General features: G+C 40.2%; 1 protein-coding gene across 1 annotated transcript; it reads left to right on the forward strand.

The window, feature by feature from the left end:
• DIPK2A (divergent protein kinase domain 2A) lies at positions 1-18,521 on the forward strand. Its single transcript, XM_021536915.3, has 3 exons — positions 1-747; positions 12,389-12,692; positions 15,169-18,521. The coding sequence occupies exons 1-3, from the start codon at positions 94-96 to the stop codon at positions 15,498-15,500; spliced, it is 1,290 nt and encodes a 429-aa protein (XP_021392590.1). The 5' UTR covers positions 1-93; the 3' UTR covers positions 15,501-18,521.
• Positions 18,522-18,735: the final 214 nt, after the last annotated feature.

An 18,735-nucleotide genomic window follows, 5' to 3' on the forward strand; every position in this document is an offset into this window, starting at 1 on the left:
GAGGCGGGGAGTTTATTGGAGCCGGAGCCGCGGCGCGGCCGGGGCGGGCAGCGAGCGCGGCGGAGGGCGGGGGGCCCGGCGCGGCCCGGGACGATGCTGCGGCTGGTGTCGCTGAAGTTGGGGCGGCTGTACCGCTACGTGAAGCTGGCGGTGCTGGGCAGCCTGGCGGCGGCGCTGGTGCTGAACACGCACTCGCTCCTGGCCTCGCTGCAGCGCAACGAGCTGTCGGAGCGGCGCTTTCTGCAGCTCAATAAGTGCCCGGCCTGCTGGGGCACCAGCTGGTGCCGCAAGTTCCTCAACGGGCAGCTGCGGCTGGAGAGCTGGGGCCGCCTGCGCCTGCTGGACTTCTTCAACGTGAAGAACGTGTACTTCGCGCGGTACGGGGAGCCCCGCGAGGGCTCCCGCCGCGTCGTGCTGAAGCGCCTGGGCTCGGCGCAGGAGCTCGCCGACATCGACACCAAGATCTGCCGCCGCGCCACCGGCAGGGGCCGCTGCGACCTGCTGCAGGCGCTGCCCGCCACCGAGTTCGCCAGCCTGAACGGCGACGTGCGGCTGCTCACCCCCGGCGCCGTGGAGGGCTGGTCCGACCTGGTGCACTGCCCCTCGCAGCGCCTGCTCGACCGCCTGGTGCGCCGCTACGCCGAGACCAAGGACTCGGGCAGCTTCCTGCTGCGCAACCTGAAGGACTCGGAGCGCATGCAGCTCCTCATCACCCTCGCCTTCAACCCCGAGCCGCTGGTGCTGCAGGTAAGCGCGGCGGGCGCTGCCCATCCCGGCGGGACCCTCTCCGGAATGGCCCCTCCTGCCCTCGCCGTGGGGCCGAGGGCTCCCGGCCGCTGGCCCCAAACCCCGCTGGACCGCGGGGCCGCCTGCGGCTCCGTGCCGCGCCTGAGTCTCCTGCAGAGGTGCCGGCGGGGCGGGCTGAGCAGAGGGTCCCCGGTCCCTGCCTCGGGGTAGGAGGCGTTCCTTTAGCTCACTCAGCCTCATCAGCTCTCCTTCTTTCCTCCCTCAAAGACCGCGTGTGTTTTCCCGATTTGCCGCCCTCCTCAGGGTTTTTTAGCTCCATCCCCATCCCGCTGTGCCGTCGGGTGCCGAGCGGCAGCCGCGGTCCCCCAGGAGCGTGCGGGTCAGTGCTGGAGGCTGATGCTCTCTGCTGCCTTGTGCCTTTCGCACAGGTCGGTGTCAGCGTGTTCCGCCGGTCACATATTCCCGGGCAGCAGTGGGTGCCCGTGATTCATTTCTTAGGGTCTAGTTTAAGAGGCAGTGCGTAGAGACTGTGCTTGCGATGCTGTTGTGCTTTCCGTGTCAGAAACTGACTCATGTGCTATGTCATGTTCTTAATGCGAACTAAATATAGTTAGTGCTGGTAGAAATTAGAGATAGGTATTTGTAGCCTGAAAATAGACGGACAGATAAATGAACAGTGTTCTCTTTTCAGCGATTACATGTTTTGTAGTCTTTAATTAGGGGGACGGGTTATGTGCACACACCTGAAATTTGTGCTTTAATATATTATGTAAATTTTTAGATGAAATATGCTTAGGAACTTTCTGTTCTGTGGTGCCGCTCAGTTGTTTCTATCCTATATCTGTTCAGATGGGGAGCTTTGCGTTTTGGTTTTTGACATTATCAAGGGAACTCCCAAGTGTGCCTTTAGCATTTAGGTTTGGAATCAGAACTGTTTTGTCTAACTACTGAACTGTCCTTGCATTTATCCAATGTATGATTAAAATAATATTTGCAAATATGTTTTGAAAACATTACCTCATGATTACTCTTAACATCTGCTGTTTCCCTAATGAGAGGCCAAGAAATGCTCAAAAAGCAGTGCTGCAGGCTTTACCCTCCAGAAAGTTCACCTACTGACTAATTTCTAGAAAATCAATTTATGAACTTTATTACAGTTAGGTTTTTTGGTAGTATGCCTTCTGCCCTTCAGTCTCTTCATGTACAGCTCTCTTTAGTTTTGTTTTCAAAGTGTGTTTCCAGTTTGCTTCTCAGCAGACTTGAGGGTACAGCAAGTCTCACATTTTACTGTGAAGTTCCTCCTGAGCACAGTGAGAAAGGAAACTCTGCTTAAGTAAGAAAATCAAAACTGCTTCGCTCTTCTGAGTATATTCAGAAACTCTTTGAGGAGTGATTTGCTTTGGTTGCCTTTCATACAGCCTACTTTTTTGGTTTTGAACAGTGGTTCCAACATACTGAGTGTAGACCTCGATGGCCAGAGAACAGCTGTTTCTTCATAATTCTTTACAGGCAAAGGATATGGCACAATTGTGGCATTGACAGTAGTGGGCTGGATCATAAATGGTGGGCAGTGGGTTGATTAGGAGCCTTGATTCCTCTCAGCTTCTTCATGAGCTGTAGATGAGTCCTGAGACTGTCAAGCAAATCTGTTGAAGAGAAGAAAATCTTGTGTGGACTTGAGCACTCTGCTCAACATTTATCTTAACAAGGGTGCAGCTGAGAGTAGAGCTAGTCAGATTTGTGGGAAGTGAGGCAGCCTTCAGCAGTTCAGAGAGAAGTAAAGCAAGTCTGTTAAGTCTGTTGCCTTTTTACGGATCAAAAGTGTTTCATAGAGTTGTGTAAATTTTGATGTTTTGGCATATCTTGGACAATATTTCTGGGGGGTTTCAGGCCAGCTTTGTGTGCTTAAACGCTCCTAGTGGTTTCTCCAGAAGAGTGTTAATTTGGTGTTGGGTACTCAAGGTTTGAAGACTTTCCCTCAATTAGGAATGAAATATGTAAAGTACATGAATCTATATGATCTCTTCCCATTCCATAGTACTCCAGGTTTAGTCTCCATCTGAGAAACTGGAATGGGTAATTCTGTGTTCTGCAGCTCTTGCAACAGCAACATGCCAGACACTCTGAGAGGTGGTTACTTTCTAGAATTGATAATTGACTACTTCGAAGGTTGTTTGTGTTTGTACATAACATTTGTAAAACATTTTATCCTATAGTTTGTGCAGTATAGATGAAGGCAAGTAGTGCTATGGGAATGAAGCTTGTAGGCTGGTTTTAAAAATCAGATGCTTCCAAGAAAAGAAACCTGCATGATGTTGTATGAAGAATCAGATTTTAATTTAAAATAAGGCAATCAATAAATTGGTACATTTAACTAATGCTGTCTGTCACCAAGCGGGCACAAGGGAAAATATTACTTGTTTTTGCCTCAAGCCTTTCATGGAACACTACAGTGACTGACTCTGTTGTTCATAACAGTGAAGATGATGTCTAAACTCTTGGTATACAGTGCATGCAAGTTCTGTGTTGCTTCATTGTGTTACAGACAAATGTAAACAGGCAATTTAATAGAAATTCAAAGCTTAGTCTTTGAATTATAGTAGAAAATTCACTGTAGTTGTCTACAAGAGTCAGCAATTTATGGATTGTGAGGCTTTTCATCTGAGGCTGGGATTTTAGCTTGAAGCCTCTGAGGAGTATGGATTGTTCCTGAAGTGGTGTTGCTTATGAACTGCATTGTCACAAGTGATTTACAGCTTCTGCTGTGGGAATTTTCCAGGTGGGGCTTTAACTCATAGCATGATATTACTGTTCAGGAACTTGTATCAAATGTGTAACACTGCACAGTTTAGGACAGACTACATGTTGTAATCCTAACTTTTATAACTTTCTTGTTAGCTTTCTTTGTTTGCGTTTATTTATTGTGTAGGTGTACTCAGGGAAGAACTCGGCCTCTTTTGCTGTTTTAATTTGTTAAGCAAATGGAATGACAGCTGCAGTATTGGTCAAGTACACTTTAGATATTTTTTGGGTATTAAAATACTAATTTTTCTTCTGTAGAATCTTGCTAAACTGCTCACTAATTAAATACTCTCACAATTTTCATCTGAATTCACATTTGAACCAAAGAACTTGTATGCTAAAGATTTAATTTCTGATAGGTCTGGGATTTTTTCATCTCCCTTCCTAATCATTGTTTTCTGCAATAAAGATGAATACTTTTTAGTAAAAGAAGGTCAGATTTGTAATCAAAATGCTACATTTAAACCAGTATTTCATATAGGCTTGAACAGCTTATTTGGACAAAAGCAACAACCTTACTTGCTGCTTGTTTCAACTCATTCAATGATAAACAGAATGTTTTATATGGAAATCACCTGGAGTATAGGATCTATGTGTGGCATCCTATTCCAAACTGAATATGATGGTGTGCGTCAAACACTTGCAAAGATAGGTTGGCTGAAGTTGCCTCAGGAAGAAACAGAAAAATTGAAAAAATTATGTGGATTAGAGACTGAGTGTAGTGTGACTGTTCACTCTTTGCCGAATTCATAGAACCATTATGGATGTAAGCAGGTTTATCCTTGTCTCGTGACTTTCTATAAACCACCCAGTTTCTAGTTTGTCTTGTAAAATACATGTAGTGGAGAAAGTTTTTGAAATATTTTCAACAGTGATATCTGTTTAAATAGTGTATGTTATTCAACTTTATCAAGTAACTTGGTTAATTTTTATCTTCACTTGCAAGTTGGAACATAAGCTTACTGGTAGTAGAACTGAAAGGTGTAATGCCTCATTTTTCATAGAGCTCCTGCACTGATCCCTGTGAGCCTCCAGATTTCCTCTTCGGAGCGCTGTGGCCGTGTCCTGGCAGTGTGGATGATTGTTCCTGAGCTGCTGCTCTGGTGCCACTGTAGCTGTGCTGTGAGCCCCGGTGTGCAGCCACGCAGTGTCTGACACATTCTGCCACTGGCAAAGTGTTACCTTCTCTACTTAAACATGAAAAATCAACAATGCCCCAAATCCTTGTTCTCGGAGTTGGGGGAAGTACAATGTGGCTCAAGACTGCTGAAATAAGAAATTGTTTATTGATAAGAAAGCTGTTTTTCAGCAAGGTGGCTGTATTTTTCCTAAGACCTTACACTTAACCTGAAAAGACAGTTTACATCTGTACTGGCAAAACCAAAATACAGGATTTATAAATTGTTTTGGCAAAAGTGCATCTAGAGCTGGTCTTGTAACCCTCAGTCTTGCCTTTGTGTTGGCTGTGTTGTTGCTTTACAGTATTGCCAGGTGCCATATGGAAATGCCAGTTGTGTTTGCTTTGTTTTCAGGGGTGTGGTTTAACCCCAGCTGGGAACTCAGCCCCACGCAGCTCCCTCCCTTCACACTGGGATGGGGGAGAGAACTGGGAAAGCAGAAGTGAGAAAACTTGTGGGTTGAGAGCAAGGCAGTTTAGTAAGGAGAGCAAAGCTAAACAAGAGATTCATTCAGCAATTCCCATGGGCAGGCAGGTGCTCAGCCATTGCAGGGCTCCATCACAGGGAATGGTGACTTGGAAAGACAAATGCTGTCACTCTGGATGTGTGTTCCCCCTCCTTTCTTCTCCTTCCCCCAGCCTCACATGCTGATCAGGATGCCATATGGAATGGAATGTCCCTTGGATCAGCTGGGGTCAGCTGTCCTGGCTGTGTCCCCTCCCAGCTTCTTGTGACCCCCATTCCCCGGGCTGCTGGGTGTGGAGCAGAAAAAGCCTTGGCTCTGCTCAGCAATAACTGAAACATCCCTGAGTTAGCAATGCCATTTCAAGCACAAATCCAAAACACAGACCCATACCAGCTACTGTGGGAAAAATTAGACTGGCACACAAAGTAAATTTGGAATTTGCACATATACTTTGCAATTAAAAGAAAGTGCTTGCATGTAATGAAGATTTTTTTCAAAATATAGAAGGTATCTATCAATTAAATCCAGAGTGCATTATGCAACTTTGTCTCGAGCTGTAGCTTTTAACAACCTGTTTAAATGAACATTCGTGAAAGAATGATGGTGAACATTTGTGTCTTGTATGTAAATTACAAGTCTCAAGGACTTTTATTTCTCTAAGAGAAATGCCAATCTCAGTGTGCCAAATAGCAGTATTTCTGCATTTTTAATAGACTGTAAATCATTGCCCCTCCCTCAGATACGGTTTTAGCTTTCTAAATGCTTAAGCTTAATGACTTTATTTTTCTCACAACTTCTGATCATTCTTATTCCTTGTGGGGAAAAAGCAAAACAAAACAAACCCAACATCTGTATCTCTATTCCTGGTATAATTACTCTGCATGAACAGTCTGTTGCCACATAACCTAAAATTCTTCTGGTTTCTCTACATGTCATTGTTGGGCTTTCTGTTTAGTTTTGTTATGGGAAGAACAATAGTTGACATCTGGTAAACATATATTAAAACTTTAACTGATCAGTTTGAAACAATTTCTTGCACAAAATTCACTCAAAGTAGCAATTTAGCCAAATGTTCCAGAGACTCTTTTTGCTGATCCATACGTAAGTAAATGGGCAAATTCCTCTTTTCTATTTTTTTTTTTGTACACACTCTTCTAATCATAAGTTATTTTCTGTAGTTCTAAAGAACTTGGTAGAATGTAGAATGCCAAGTTAGTTTCAATACTTTGTACCCTTTAAAATGTCTTCATTACTGAATTTGGTGTTTCTGTTCCATAATTCTAATGCCATAAACCAAGCAGTGGATTTAAGGTGGTATCTGCACTACCTGACATGTCTTTGGCTGGACTTGTGTTATTTAAGTCCTGGCTCATACAGATACTAGGATTTTAACAGACTGAATTTCCATTATGAACCTTTCTAAAAGGGACGAAAGATTGTTTCTTTGTTGAATTAAAATTGAGTGGCCTCATGTTACAAGAATATTCTACTAATGTGGTTGTATTGAAAACTGAAGAATTCATTTTTTGCAGTGACATATGACTGTACATATTAGACCAGAACTGGCTTGTACTTGTCATGTTAACTGTCATGTTTAATTATGTTCCCTAAGTTATCAAAACTATTTTCATCTTTCTTTCATGGTGAAAGTTCCCTAGAGTGAAAACATGTAGGGTGAATTAAAAGGGATATTTTAAAATAGTCTAGAATTTCTTGAAGTTATTGTGGGGTATGTATTATGATGAATGGCTGGCTGAATTTAAAGGCTGCTAGGAAGTCACTATACAGACTTAAACATAAATTCTTTTGAGAGGTTATCACTCTTCCAGTTTCCAGTAGCAGAAAAAAATTTTTTCACTCTACATTAGAAACATTGCAATACCAATGTTCTGGTATATCAGATGTATGGGGGAGTTGTGGTTAACCTCCCTGAATTAAGTAATTGAGGCTTTGTTTTAGACTCCAATTTTGCAAAGTAACTTTAAAAATAAGGCCGTCTCTGCTAGGACTCCTTTATAGTGACATATTCCAGGCTCATTACTGATGAGAAGTAAATACACAATGATTATTTGCATCTTTTGCAACTTTAATCTGAAAGAAACTTCTATGAACTACAAACCAATTTGAACAGGTGACAACCAATAATGATATTAAATTTGGTTTACTATGGCTCTTGAGTTTAATCATTGTTCATTAATTTATTTGGAAAAGTGGCATATGTCTGCTGGCGTTTTGAAATACAGCTTTTACAGCTGAAGTGTTCATCTTAATGGCTGAGTATTTAGAGTTTGTTTTTTTTTTTTGTCCTATAGTGTATCAAGCCAGGTGTGAACCTCTTGTTGGCATTAATTGTATGTAGTAACTAGTTGCAATGTAGTCAAACTTGAACAACAGTCAAATAAACTATAAAACCATGGTTTCAATAGGAGCACCAATATCTGGAGTACTTGGTGAAATCCACTTGCCGCTGTGTGCGTAGGCTATATGTGTATAATTTCTGTGGGAATTTAAATAAATGTCAAATCCTGTAGTGTTTAGCTGTAATTACTTGGTTTTCATTGTACTCACTAGCATTCAGAAAAACATTTGAATATGTATCTTCCAGAATGCAGATCAGTTCCTGACAAAAGGAGGCATCTGTGCTTTGTAACTCCTTTGATCCAAAAACCATCATGGTAAAATCTGCTCTCCGTCTCTTCATGGTTCCAGAGCTTTGCTTATTTGCCTTGGTGATTAATACAAGTGCTACTTGTGCTTACACTGCAGAATCAGCAGTACTGTGAGAGAAAACTCATTTTCCTTTTGAGGATGAGCATGTTGAGTTCTCCTTGCCCCACCTGTTGGTGCCTGCGGTTCAGCGGGGCGATTCAGTGAAGGTATCATTTTTCAGTGAGAGGGTCATTTTCCATGAAGTTCCTCAGTGTCCTTTGGAGACAAGTCTCCGCTCTGTTTGTGTTTGTTTTTTAAAATTTCTTCACATGTAAGATGCAGCTCTTTGTTTGGGCAGGTTTTGTCCGAGGTGTTTTTTCTGAGCTGGAACTCACTTTATGCAAACACTGGAGGTGGCAAATAGAGCATCTTCTGGAACAGTTTTGAAAATGAAAAGCATGGTTTTTAACAACAGAAGTGTCAGTTTTTACTTAAACTAGTTTGGATTTTTGGTCTTGATTATGAGGATGAATTACATGCTTCATTATGATAAACTAATATTCTTTTAAATGCTTAATTCAAAGGGGCTTTGTGTTCCTGCAGAATACAATAGGCCTTACCAGCTTCAAGCTGGTGAATCTTCACTGCCTGATCTAGTTCACAGCTCTGAACAAAAAGCACTGGCACATTTGTGTATAATCTCAGGTTTAGACAGATGGAAGTGAGGAAGACAAATGCACTGATAGTGTGTTTTGTGCTTCAGTGAAGTGATGAGTTCACTCTGTTAATTCTTAATATTTATTCTGAGACTGCACTGTATATTTTAAAGGTATAAATGCAGTATTATTGTTTCAGGAACAGCATGTGCATTGTTCCTTTGGCAGGGTTTGTTTAGGTTTCTAAGCCTTGCTTAGAGAGATAGCTTGGAGCTACACTAGTTAGAGCAAGGAAAATGTGTTTTGGGGGTATGTCACTGGGAATGGAAGTAGCAGAAGCTTTTGGCATCTTTACTGTTTTCCATCTTTCTGTTAGAAGATATACATATTTCTCTGAATACAGAAAGATAATAATGAGGGGAATCATACTAAGCTCTCTGTTTTTAGATTTTCATATGCATTACTTTATTTTAAAACATATAAAAAAGTCTAATTTTCTGTGGCTTCTCTGGCATTTGTATGTACGTTCAGAGATAAAATGTGAGTGCATCAGAATCAGATTCTTTTGTCAAACAGCTGTTTTTTGGTTTTGAACAAGAGCTTAGTTTTTAATTTGATTGTCAAATGCAGGTTTTTAAGTCTGAAAAGAGCATATTCAAGTACAAAATATCTAATTAAATATGCAGACTACTAAAATAAAACATAAAATAAAGTTATGTATTATTCCCCAGAAATCAGATTTTTGATAATGATGTAAGATGCTTTCTGTTTCTAAATGCAACTTGTTCATGGGATACATGTTCATTAATCATATAAATTTGTTTTCATTTCTTGCTGGCTTTCAAAATTTTAATACATGAATAAAAAAATCCTCGTCAAGTTAGCTGCAGTTTCCTCTTAGAAAACAGCTTTCAAGAGAGAATAGTACCAAAAGTTTTAAACTGCTGCTTGCAAATAAAAGAGATCTGCACTTCAATTAATATTCTTGTCAAATTCACCAAGTGAATATAAAAACTACTGAATGAGGCACTTGTACATATTTTTATCCCCTTCTTCCGCTACTGACTTGGGTAATGAAGTGTAGATGTGGCTCTTACATGCCAGTTGGAAGGGAGCCAAAGCAGAGATGTTGTTTGTACATGTGCAGACCTTGGCAGGATTCCCCGCTCTCCTGTTGTCAAAAGATGTTTTTATTGCCATAGGGTTACAAATATATCTGTTACAGCATGGCATGCAGATATTCTACTTGTAACATGAAGGTGTACACTTCTAAATAAACCTGATTGCTCCTAGAATTTTTTGTCTGCAATGAAATTCAGTGTACGCAGTGCAGGAAGCATAATAGATGTCTTTAGGAGATGAGTGACTAACTCTGTACTTTGAAAATCAGTTTAATCCATTACATAAATCCCTGCTGCTGCTGGAAAGGAGAAGTCCTCTTAGCTTCTTCCCTCTTCTGCACCCAGCTGTGGAGGCCTTCTCTTTTCCTCTCAGCAGTGCATCTTAGCATGGGGTGTGGTGTGGTATGGATCAGGCTCTGATCCCAGGGAGCACTAGCCTGGCAAGTACCAGCTTTCCTTTCCTAATGATGTGCACAGGATTGAAATTAGTGTGCTTGGTGGGTTGGGAGGGAGGGATACCTTTGCTTCCAGTGGTAGCACATTCCTTGCCAGGTTCAACTGTTTATGGTTGAACTTGTGTTTGAAAAGGGAGGCAAAGTCATAAGCAGGGCAAGATTGGAACATAGAAAAGGAGAACTGTGGAAAAGGAGCAGGGTGGTCCAAAGTAATATTTAAATAAAAATATTTAAGCATCATTGAATTGAGTGCTGATCAAATGCAGCGATATAAAAATGTCATGCAGAGTTGGTGAAATTAGTTAAGCTTGTGTTTATCAGGAAATGTAATCAGATAACTTTTCCCCAATTTAGAGAGGTTTGTATGATGTAGATTAAACAGATAATTTCATTTGATGGACAACAGCTATTTGCTTCTTGTTTTGTTTTGGTCCAGGATTGAATACAGTCATAGTAAATGCACATAAAATACCTCTTTAGTGATATTTACTGATGCCACAGCTATGTTTCTGTTATATACTCTGTTCAGAATAACTAAGGAAGACTGAATTAGCACATACTTCATTTGTTGGAAGGTTAACCACAAAACAAGTGAAAAAAAATCCCCAAACCCTCTTAACTGTGGAATGTGACACTTGACCTGAACTGGTGGCGATTTGGCTGTACTTCTACTTTCATTAATTGCCCTGAATCCTGCAGGTAAATAAGCCTGCAGGCTGGATAATGTCTTCCCTTTTGCATGGTAGATGCAGTTACTGAGAGAGATTTAGTTCTGCTGCGTTACACGGTATCACAGCTTGAAAATACCATACTGCTCTCAAACCTGTCAAATTAGTTTGTATTACGCTCAGGATTTATCACAATCTGTTTTTCTTATGTGAATAGAGTTGAAGTTTGGACATGTAGATGTGTCAAAAACTTTGAACCTATTCTGTTATCCATATGGCTCTGATGTCCTTTTGCCCAGCCAAGAAAAGTGGTTCTTTGTGGTGGTAAACATGGTTGCTTACCCAGAAATTGTCTTCTAAGATTTGCCACCTTAGAGGGTAGCTTCATGGCTTTTGCTATAGAAACAGCAAACATTGTCAATTATGTATATTAGTTGTGATTTTTGTTTCTTCAGGTGTACTACATAGACCAAGTTGGTTATGTGATGCACCTCTTCTCTGCTTGGCCTTGTAGTTCAGATGTGTTTTTACATGGTGTGTTTCCTTCCAGTCTCTTTCCCCAGGTGACAGTGTTTTCTGCCATTGTGGATTCCAGAAGGTACAAGGCTTTCATTCATCCTGAAACCCACCATGCTGGTCACGCCAGCTGTGGTGAAACCTTTGCCATGTCATTACTGCAGAATGGCTCATGAGTGGTGTCTGATGACACCACAGCAAGGCAGAACACTAGGAAGGAGCATGGGCACCTGGTGGTATCTCCTGATAGTTAAAAGTGGTGTACATCACAGTAATAGAGTGCTAACTTCTCTAAATTTGGGGTTTCTTAAATCAGTGCTTTGGTGGTTTCTTCCTGTTGCATTCCTCCATAGTTTAGAGGGTACCTTTTAAGTGCTTGTCTGTTCATATTCAAGTCTTAGGGCACGTTCAACACAACTGAATTAGGGAAACCATGCTGGTGTGTTTTGGGGTTTTTTGTAATTTCTTGTAGTGTGCCATTTCTATTCAGTGTCATATGTTAACTTCCAAGAAAGGTACTGTTGGAGGTAGATTTTACTGAACGTTGATAAAAATGTTATGTGGCTGTGTGTAATAAGCACACAGTATATATGTATTCGTTAATCAAGAGAGACTGTTAAGGTATGCTAGAAAATTAAGCAACCTCAAAGGAATCCCATCAACTGGGAAAATGGAAGGGGTGGTGGTGGAGAGAAGAAGGTGCCACTTTGTAGAGATTTTTTTTCTTTAGGTTGTTAAAAGAACTGGTTTTAATTAAAAGATCAAATGCAACATTTGATGGGAAATACACTTGCATTACTACAACAGATGTGTAATAAAACACCAAGAGAAAAAGATGGTTTGTGAAATTGTGTGTGCAAATACATGTGAGTGTATGTGTACAGATGGAAAGCTAGATATGGGTTATGTATCATTTCAGATCATCCAACTTTTTCCCTGCATTAGTCCAGCAAGGCCTCTTGGTCCCAGAAATACATTTTGTATTGTTTTTCCTTTCCCCTCAAATGTTAGAAATATATGGGTTATTGTGTTGATGGTTATTTGCAGCTTTCTCTTCTAAGTTTTATTGAAAAGCCTTTTAAAATCTAAGTTATTTTGTATTAATTAAACATGTATTTTTTTATATACAGAGTTTTCCATCTGACGAGGGTTGGCCATTTGCAAAGTACTTGGGAGCATGTGGGAGAATGGTGGCTGTCAACTATGTGGGAGAAGAGCTGTGGAGTTACTTCAATGCACCATGGGAGAAACGAGTGGATCTGGCCTGGCAATTAATGGAAATAGCTGAGCAGCTGACAAATAATGACTTTGAATTTGCACTCTACCTCCTTGATGTCAGCTTCGACAACTTTGCAGTGGGACCAAGAGATGGGAAAGTTATCATTGTAGATGCAGAAAATGTTCTGGTAGCAGACAAAAGGTTAATCAGACAGAGTAAGTGTCTTCTTTCACTCTCCTCACCTCATGTGTCACTTCTTTCTCTGCAATATTTAAAGTATGTGTGGTCGCTAAATACATATTTTGTTTGCTTTACAACTAGACTGCTAATTAACAAATGAATTAGCTTTCTTCTGCAATTAGACTACTAATTAGCCTGACCAGTTGTCAATTTCATGAACTGTTGAGCATACCTGGATGCTTTTGAGTACTGTAAACATGCATAAAGGCAGAGGTGAGGGTGGGAGGAGAGGGTGTTGTCATTGGGTGTGTTCGGACAGGTGGAGGGACAGATAGACAGAAAAGCAGCCTGGCTGTCTTGTTCACCTCAGCTAAGAGAAAAAAGTTTTCTTTTGTCTTTTCCAAGCACCTGTGTCACAATGGAAGTCTTGGAATTCTACTTTCTGTGAATGACAAACAGCATTAGTGCCTGCTTTGCCTTAGTCCCGTAGCCTGACTTTGCTTCCCATTGGTTCTCTGTAATGATGGAACTGAAGGAATGGGTAATTCTAGTGCTGTTTCCAAATTAATTTTCTTTCTGTCAACTGTAAAAGCTCAAAGCAGTGGCAGCAGGAGAGGTGTTTGACAAAGTGGCATCACATAGGTTTATATTCTTTTTGAGCTTATAAACTTACAAGACCTAAAGACTGGAGACATGGAACATGAAACTGGATTCTGCAGAAGTTCATGGCAACAGGCCAAGTGATTCCAGTTTGCTTTGGGTGAATGGATTATTTTAAGCTTTGCAAATAGGCTTCATATGTTTTGCTGTGGAATTAACTTTTAGATTGGGTTTTTCTATCCACACACATTTCTACAAGGAAGTGTATTTTCGGGTTGTGTGGTTTTTTTTATTAGATTTATTTTATGTTCTCAAGCAGCTTTGATTAAAACTGTGTGAGCCTACCAAGGAAACCTTTTAATATATTGAATATCCAGTACATTTAATGTAGAACCCTTTCCTTCTTTTCCTTTCTCTTCCATTCCTTTCCTTCCCTCTTAAAATAATATTACTGAAGGCTTTCATTTTTGGAGCCTGTCTGAATGGCTCAGGCAGAAAGATGTCCAGATGAGCTCTGAAAATGCTGATACGTACGTGCAATGGGAGCGAGTTGCTCCTTGCAGAGGCTGAATGCTGCAAGTGTCACATCTGTTGTCCAAGTCAGGGTTTTGGTGTGATTTATGATCTAACAATCAAGAACACAGAAAACAAAAGAGGACATGAGAAAATTCTTTGTATAAACCTGTGTCATGCTTGATGTTTAATACGGGTTTCATGCATCTTTGGGAAGGTTCCATGAGACAGTCTCTGTCCAGATTGATCAATATGCCTGTTCAGATACTTCGATATGTACCTTCTGTCCAGTTGCACTGTACAATAATACCTAATTGTGCGCTGTTTGGGATGTCATATTTGAGTTTTCTGAAGCCCTTTTTTCCCATTCTCCTTTGCTGGCTTTTTTTCCCACATTGACTTTGCTTTTAATTCTGCAGATCTTACATCATGTTTTTTATAGTTTCAGCTGTCATCCTTCAGTACTCTTTCTTTTCCTAAACTAACTCTCAGTGTGCTGTGAATAAGAAGACAATAGTCAGCTCTGCCAAGCATAGATTAATTTTTCTTTGTACCACACACTACTAAGAGACATCTGCAAAACTCTGGGACTCCATGATAAGGACCTGTTCTTGAAGCTGGCAGTAGTCTGGAGGCATAAGATGAAAGTTTTCTAAAAAAGTAGTAAGAACTCGAAGAGCTCACACTTAGTAACCTTTTAAGTGTTATTAGTGCATGAGGTATTTTATGTAAATCAGGTTTTAAGTTAAAGCTGTGACAAGGAGAAGGGTATAAATGTGTATAAATGCTGTTTGCCTTGTTGAATTTACTTTTTTCAAAGATTATAAGTAATACATCTGCTTTTTTATATTTTCTGGTTACTACTGTGTCAAAAGTAAGCTGGCAGATAAAGTTTCAAAAGTTCATAGCAATTACTTTGCAATGTTGTTTTAGTCTTTGGTAGACCACTTGCTAGCAGTAGTTTCCAGGGCAACTGGAGAATCCAAATCTATGTTGCTAAAATAAATCATGTTGCTTGTTTGCTTTTCTCTCAGCTTTGGCTCTGGATTGTTCTCTTGTACTTACTCATGCTACATTTTTTCCTCTGGGTATGTGTGAATGTAGGTTTCATGTGTTTACTGTGCTGATTTTTTCCCTGCCCTCTCTTTGCTATCTATTTTGCCCTCTTTCTTTCTTCCCCTTATTTTTTGTTTTGCCAGGACCATTTCAGCTGAACGATGTATCAGGCTGTCAGAGGAAGTCTTAGGCTCCAGCATTTCTGGGTTTATCTAAACAAAATTGGTTTTTAGTTTAAATATTACCAGTTTGCTGTGTTTTGAGCTGCTGATTGTATTCAGACACACATAGGCTCTTTGCTCCCCTCTCTCACTTGTTTTACTGTCTCCTTGCATTTCACAGATAAACCTGAGAACTGGGACGTGTGGTACGAAAGCAAGTTTGATGACTGTGATAAAGAAGCTTGTCTGTCCTTCTCTAAAGAGATTCTTTGTGCTCGTGTCACTGTGGACCACAACTATTATGCCATTTGTCAGAATCTTTTGTCCAGACATGCCACGTGGCGGGGCACCTCGGGGGGGCTCCTGCACGACCCCCCAGCTGAGATTGCCAAAGAGGGGCGCCTGGAGGCCCTGCTGGATGAGTGTGCCAACCCAAAGAAGAGATATGGCCGATTCCAGGCTGCCAAGGAACTCCGGGAATACCTTGCACAACTCAGTAACAATGTGAGGTAGTCCACAGTGAAATTCTTCTGCAGCACTAGCTAATACACTATTGCAAAGACATGTAGAAAACAGAAGCTTTGGACTCTTCTGTTAAAAAGAGAGAATAAAAAACCCTAGTTTATCAGTTTTCTAGATACTGTAAAAATAGAATTTTATGGTGTTATAATGTTCCTTTGCAAACAAACAAGGTACTTACTAAATTAAAACTTGAGCTACTATTGACTGTTCTCCCTAACTGTTTAAAAGGGAGTGGGTCACAAAAGACTGTGATAGCTTAATTGACAGCTTGTGTGTCAAAGGGTACTTTACCTGAAATTGCATTAGTGTCACAGTTTTGTGAAACTGATGTTCTTACTTGGAAAGTCAAGTTAGACTGGTGGCCTGTTTTAAAGGCCTTTTTCATGACATCATTGTCTCATTTTTGTGTTTGTTTAAACACCTTGAAGTGGCATATACATCCAGGTAAACCTAGCTGTCTGCATTGTTTCAAACTGAACGGGCTTTCATCTTAATGCTGTGCAGAACATTCTTACTGTAAGTGCAGGATTCCTGAGTTTACTGTCTAATTTTAGGGGGTTTTACACTGTATTTTACTATGCTTAGACATTGTGGTTTGTTTTTTTAAGATCATCATAAGCCCAAATCTCACTTGAACTAACATTCATTTAATGTCTTCTGTGGTTATGCCATTGGAAATATCACTTAATGTAACTATTGTACAAAATTTACCCTTCGTGCCAGTATATGCACATGGCTGTTTAACAGGAAATCATGGTATGAGTAAACTCTTACTTTTAACAGAGAGAATTTGAAAATTGGAAAGACACAATAAAAAGATCTGTGTTAATTTAAATTGGGGATAGAAGATTGACTAAAAATAAAAAAATCACTAATCTGGTGTAGTTTAAGTATAAGCCAAAGAAAATGGTTTATTTACTAGTTTTTGAACATGCAGTAAACAAAGAATGCTATACTGTTGTGAAACTAATAATTTTCAAAATTCAGATTTTGATGGTCCTTGGTTGCTTTCTGAAGAACTTTTGAAACTGTGTACTTATGCTAGAGAAAACTCTAATTTGAATAATATCAAGTTGGCAGTTTGTTTTACATTCTTCCTAAGAGTGTTGAATGGAATTTTCTGAATATTCATGTTTTAGTTTACCAGTAAGTTGTACTCACTCTAGGTACCTTTTCTTGAATGAAGTTTAACTATTCCCAGTACAGGTTTGTGTAAATATGGAATTGTTCTCATAAATCACAGTTTTTATAAAAGCCTCAGTTACTGCTACAAAAACTCACTTGAAAGCTTGCTCCTCAATTTTTGGTTTTGCTTTTTGTTTTTACAACTACTATGCTTAATTTCCCTGAAATCTTGTTCATACAAAGATGCTCTTAGGAAATGTGTGCATATTACTTCTGGTAACAGTAATGAAGGAGACTAATATTTCTTAAATGTGTGTATAAAACACTATTTTGTACAAGCTAAACTTAACTCTGAGCGAGGTCATGTGTGCTGCTTCCAAGAGCAGAGCTGCTCTGCCTCCTGTACTGCATTGGAGCCTGATGGAAATTGTTCTGCAGGTGTGGAAAATGGCAAACTCACTGACTTGCCCTCCTTTCTCAAAGCTCAGAGGGGGCCACACAGAAATGCAGAGTGCTCTTTGATTTCTTAGGTCACTGTATTTGGAGGACATGGTTTAATGACGAACATGGTGGTGGTGTTGGGTTGCTGGTTGGACTTGATGATCTGAAAGGTCTTTTCCAACTTTAAAGAGTCTATGATTAATGATATTTTGGAATTGGAAATTCTCACTCTTAGGTCATAATTGCCTCTGTAGTCTTAATTTGTTCCCAGTCCCTTGTCTTGTTTTCTGAAGTTAGAATGCCCAGTGCAGCTTTTAATTTTAATTCCTCCCCTCATTTGAACAGTTTTATGTGCTTGTTCTGGCACAAGCTGTTGGAGAACATTCGTGTTACTTTTCTTCATAAAATCCACTTATTTGAAGAAAACAGAATAACCCTCAGACTAGGTACTACTGATGCCTTAAGTTTTAGCTTTCATATTTTCCAGATTCTGTACTGCATTAGTATATAACTCTGAACTTCATATAAAGTGTTAGCAAGTGCTCTTCACAGCTGAGTAAGACAAAACAATCCTTTTCCAGCCCGAGAGCCAAGGATACCATTGCAGCTTCAGGCTCAAAAAGTGCAAACAACAGGGAGTTGAGGAGAGCAGTCTGGGAGGATGGGTCTTCATACCCTGAAGCTGTAATTGGACAATTAACCCCAATATGGAAATGGATCAAAACCAAGTGTGAAAACTCTTGGCCTGGTGTCCATGTTGGGTGGAGCCACTTGAACTGCCTAAGGTGTATCCTTTAAAGGCCTTTTAATAAATCTCTACTTCATTCCTTTAACACTAGCCTCTGTTCTAGGTAGCCTCTCAAGGCATCACTACCACCCTACCATAAAAGCCTTGACTTACCACTCCAGTTGATTTTTAATCATCTACCACATTTCCCAAAGAGAGAGTGGACTGTGATTGTTAAAGTTGTAAAAGAAACAAACACTGCCAGTTTTGGTTACTACTTGACACAGTTCTGTAACTGTCAGACTGTTCTCTTAGATTTTGTTTGGGGTTTAGTCCCTCCGGAAACAAGTTACTAAAGCCACTTATAAAAGGAACTTGGAAGTTAAAGGAAAATAAACCCCAAAACCCCCCACTGCAACAAAAACACTACAGGGAAAACATTGTGGAGAGCAATAAATCTTGTTCCATTTGCACCTGTCAGATATTTATTGTACAATAACAATTTATATTTTTAGTCATTGCCCATTATTATTGAACATGGTGAAATATTTTTGAATGAGATGTTTGGGGTTTGTATGTGCATTAAAATTGTCCTTTTGTACTGTAAGTTACTGTTTGTTTGGAATACTTTATCAAAACTGTCTCCCTGTGCCTTTATATTACAAGAAAGTTGTTTCTGCAACTTCTAATGATATTAATAAAGAATACTTTAAGAACCTTATCTCAGCTATTCATTTTGAGATCAGTAAGTCTTTCAAGATTGTCATAGTCTAGGATGCATTAAAATATACATAGTTTTGGTAGTGCACCATCATCAGAAGTGACAGATGGGAACCTTTTTCCCATCCTCCTTTCTAGTCTGATCCAAAGGCTGAAGCATCTGTCAGGACTCTTGGTGTCACCTCCTTGCAGGCAGAGCCTTTGGTGGCCTGG

This window comes from Lonchura striata, chromosome 9 (genome assembly GCF_050655825.1).
Source record: "Lonchura striata isolate lonStrDom1 chromosome 9, ASM5065582v1, whole genome shotgun sequence".
In the NCBI taxonomy this organism is placed as follows: Eukaryota; Metazoa; Chordata; class Aves; order Passeriformes; family Estrildidae; genus Lonchura; species Lonchura striata.

Excerpts from the sequence above, each read along its gene's own strand:
- DIPK2A (XM_021536915.3), top strand. The coding sequence starts at position 94 with ATGCTGCGGCTGGTGTCGCTGAAGTTGGGGCGGCTGTACCGCTACGTG. Across the intron at positions 748-12,388 it reads CCGAGCCGCTGGTGCTGCAG|AGTTTTCCATCTGACGAGGG; the intron begins GTAAGCGCGGCG and ends TTTTATATACAG. Across the intron at positions 12,693-15,168 it reads CAAAAGGTTAATCAGACAGA|ATAAACCTGAGAACTGGGAC; the intron begins GTAAGTGTCTTC and ends TGCATTTCACAG.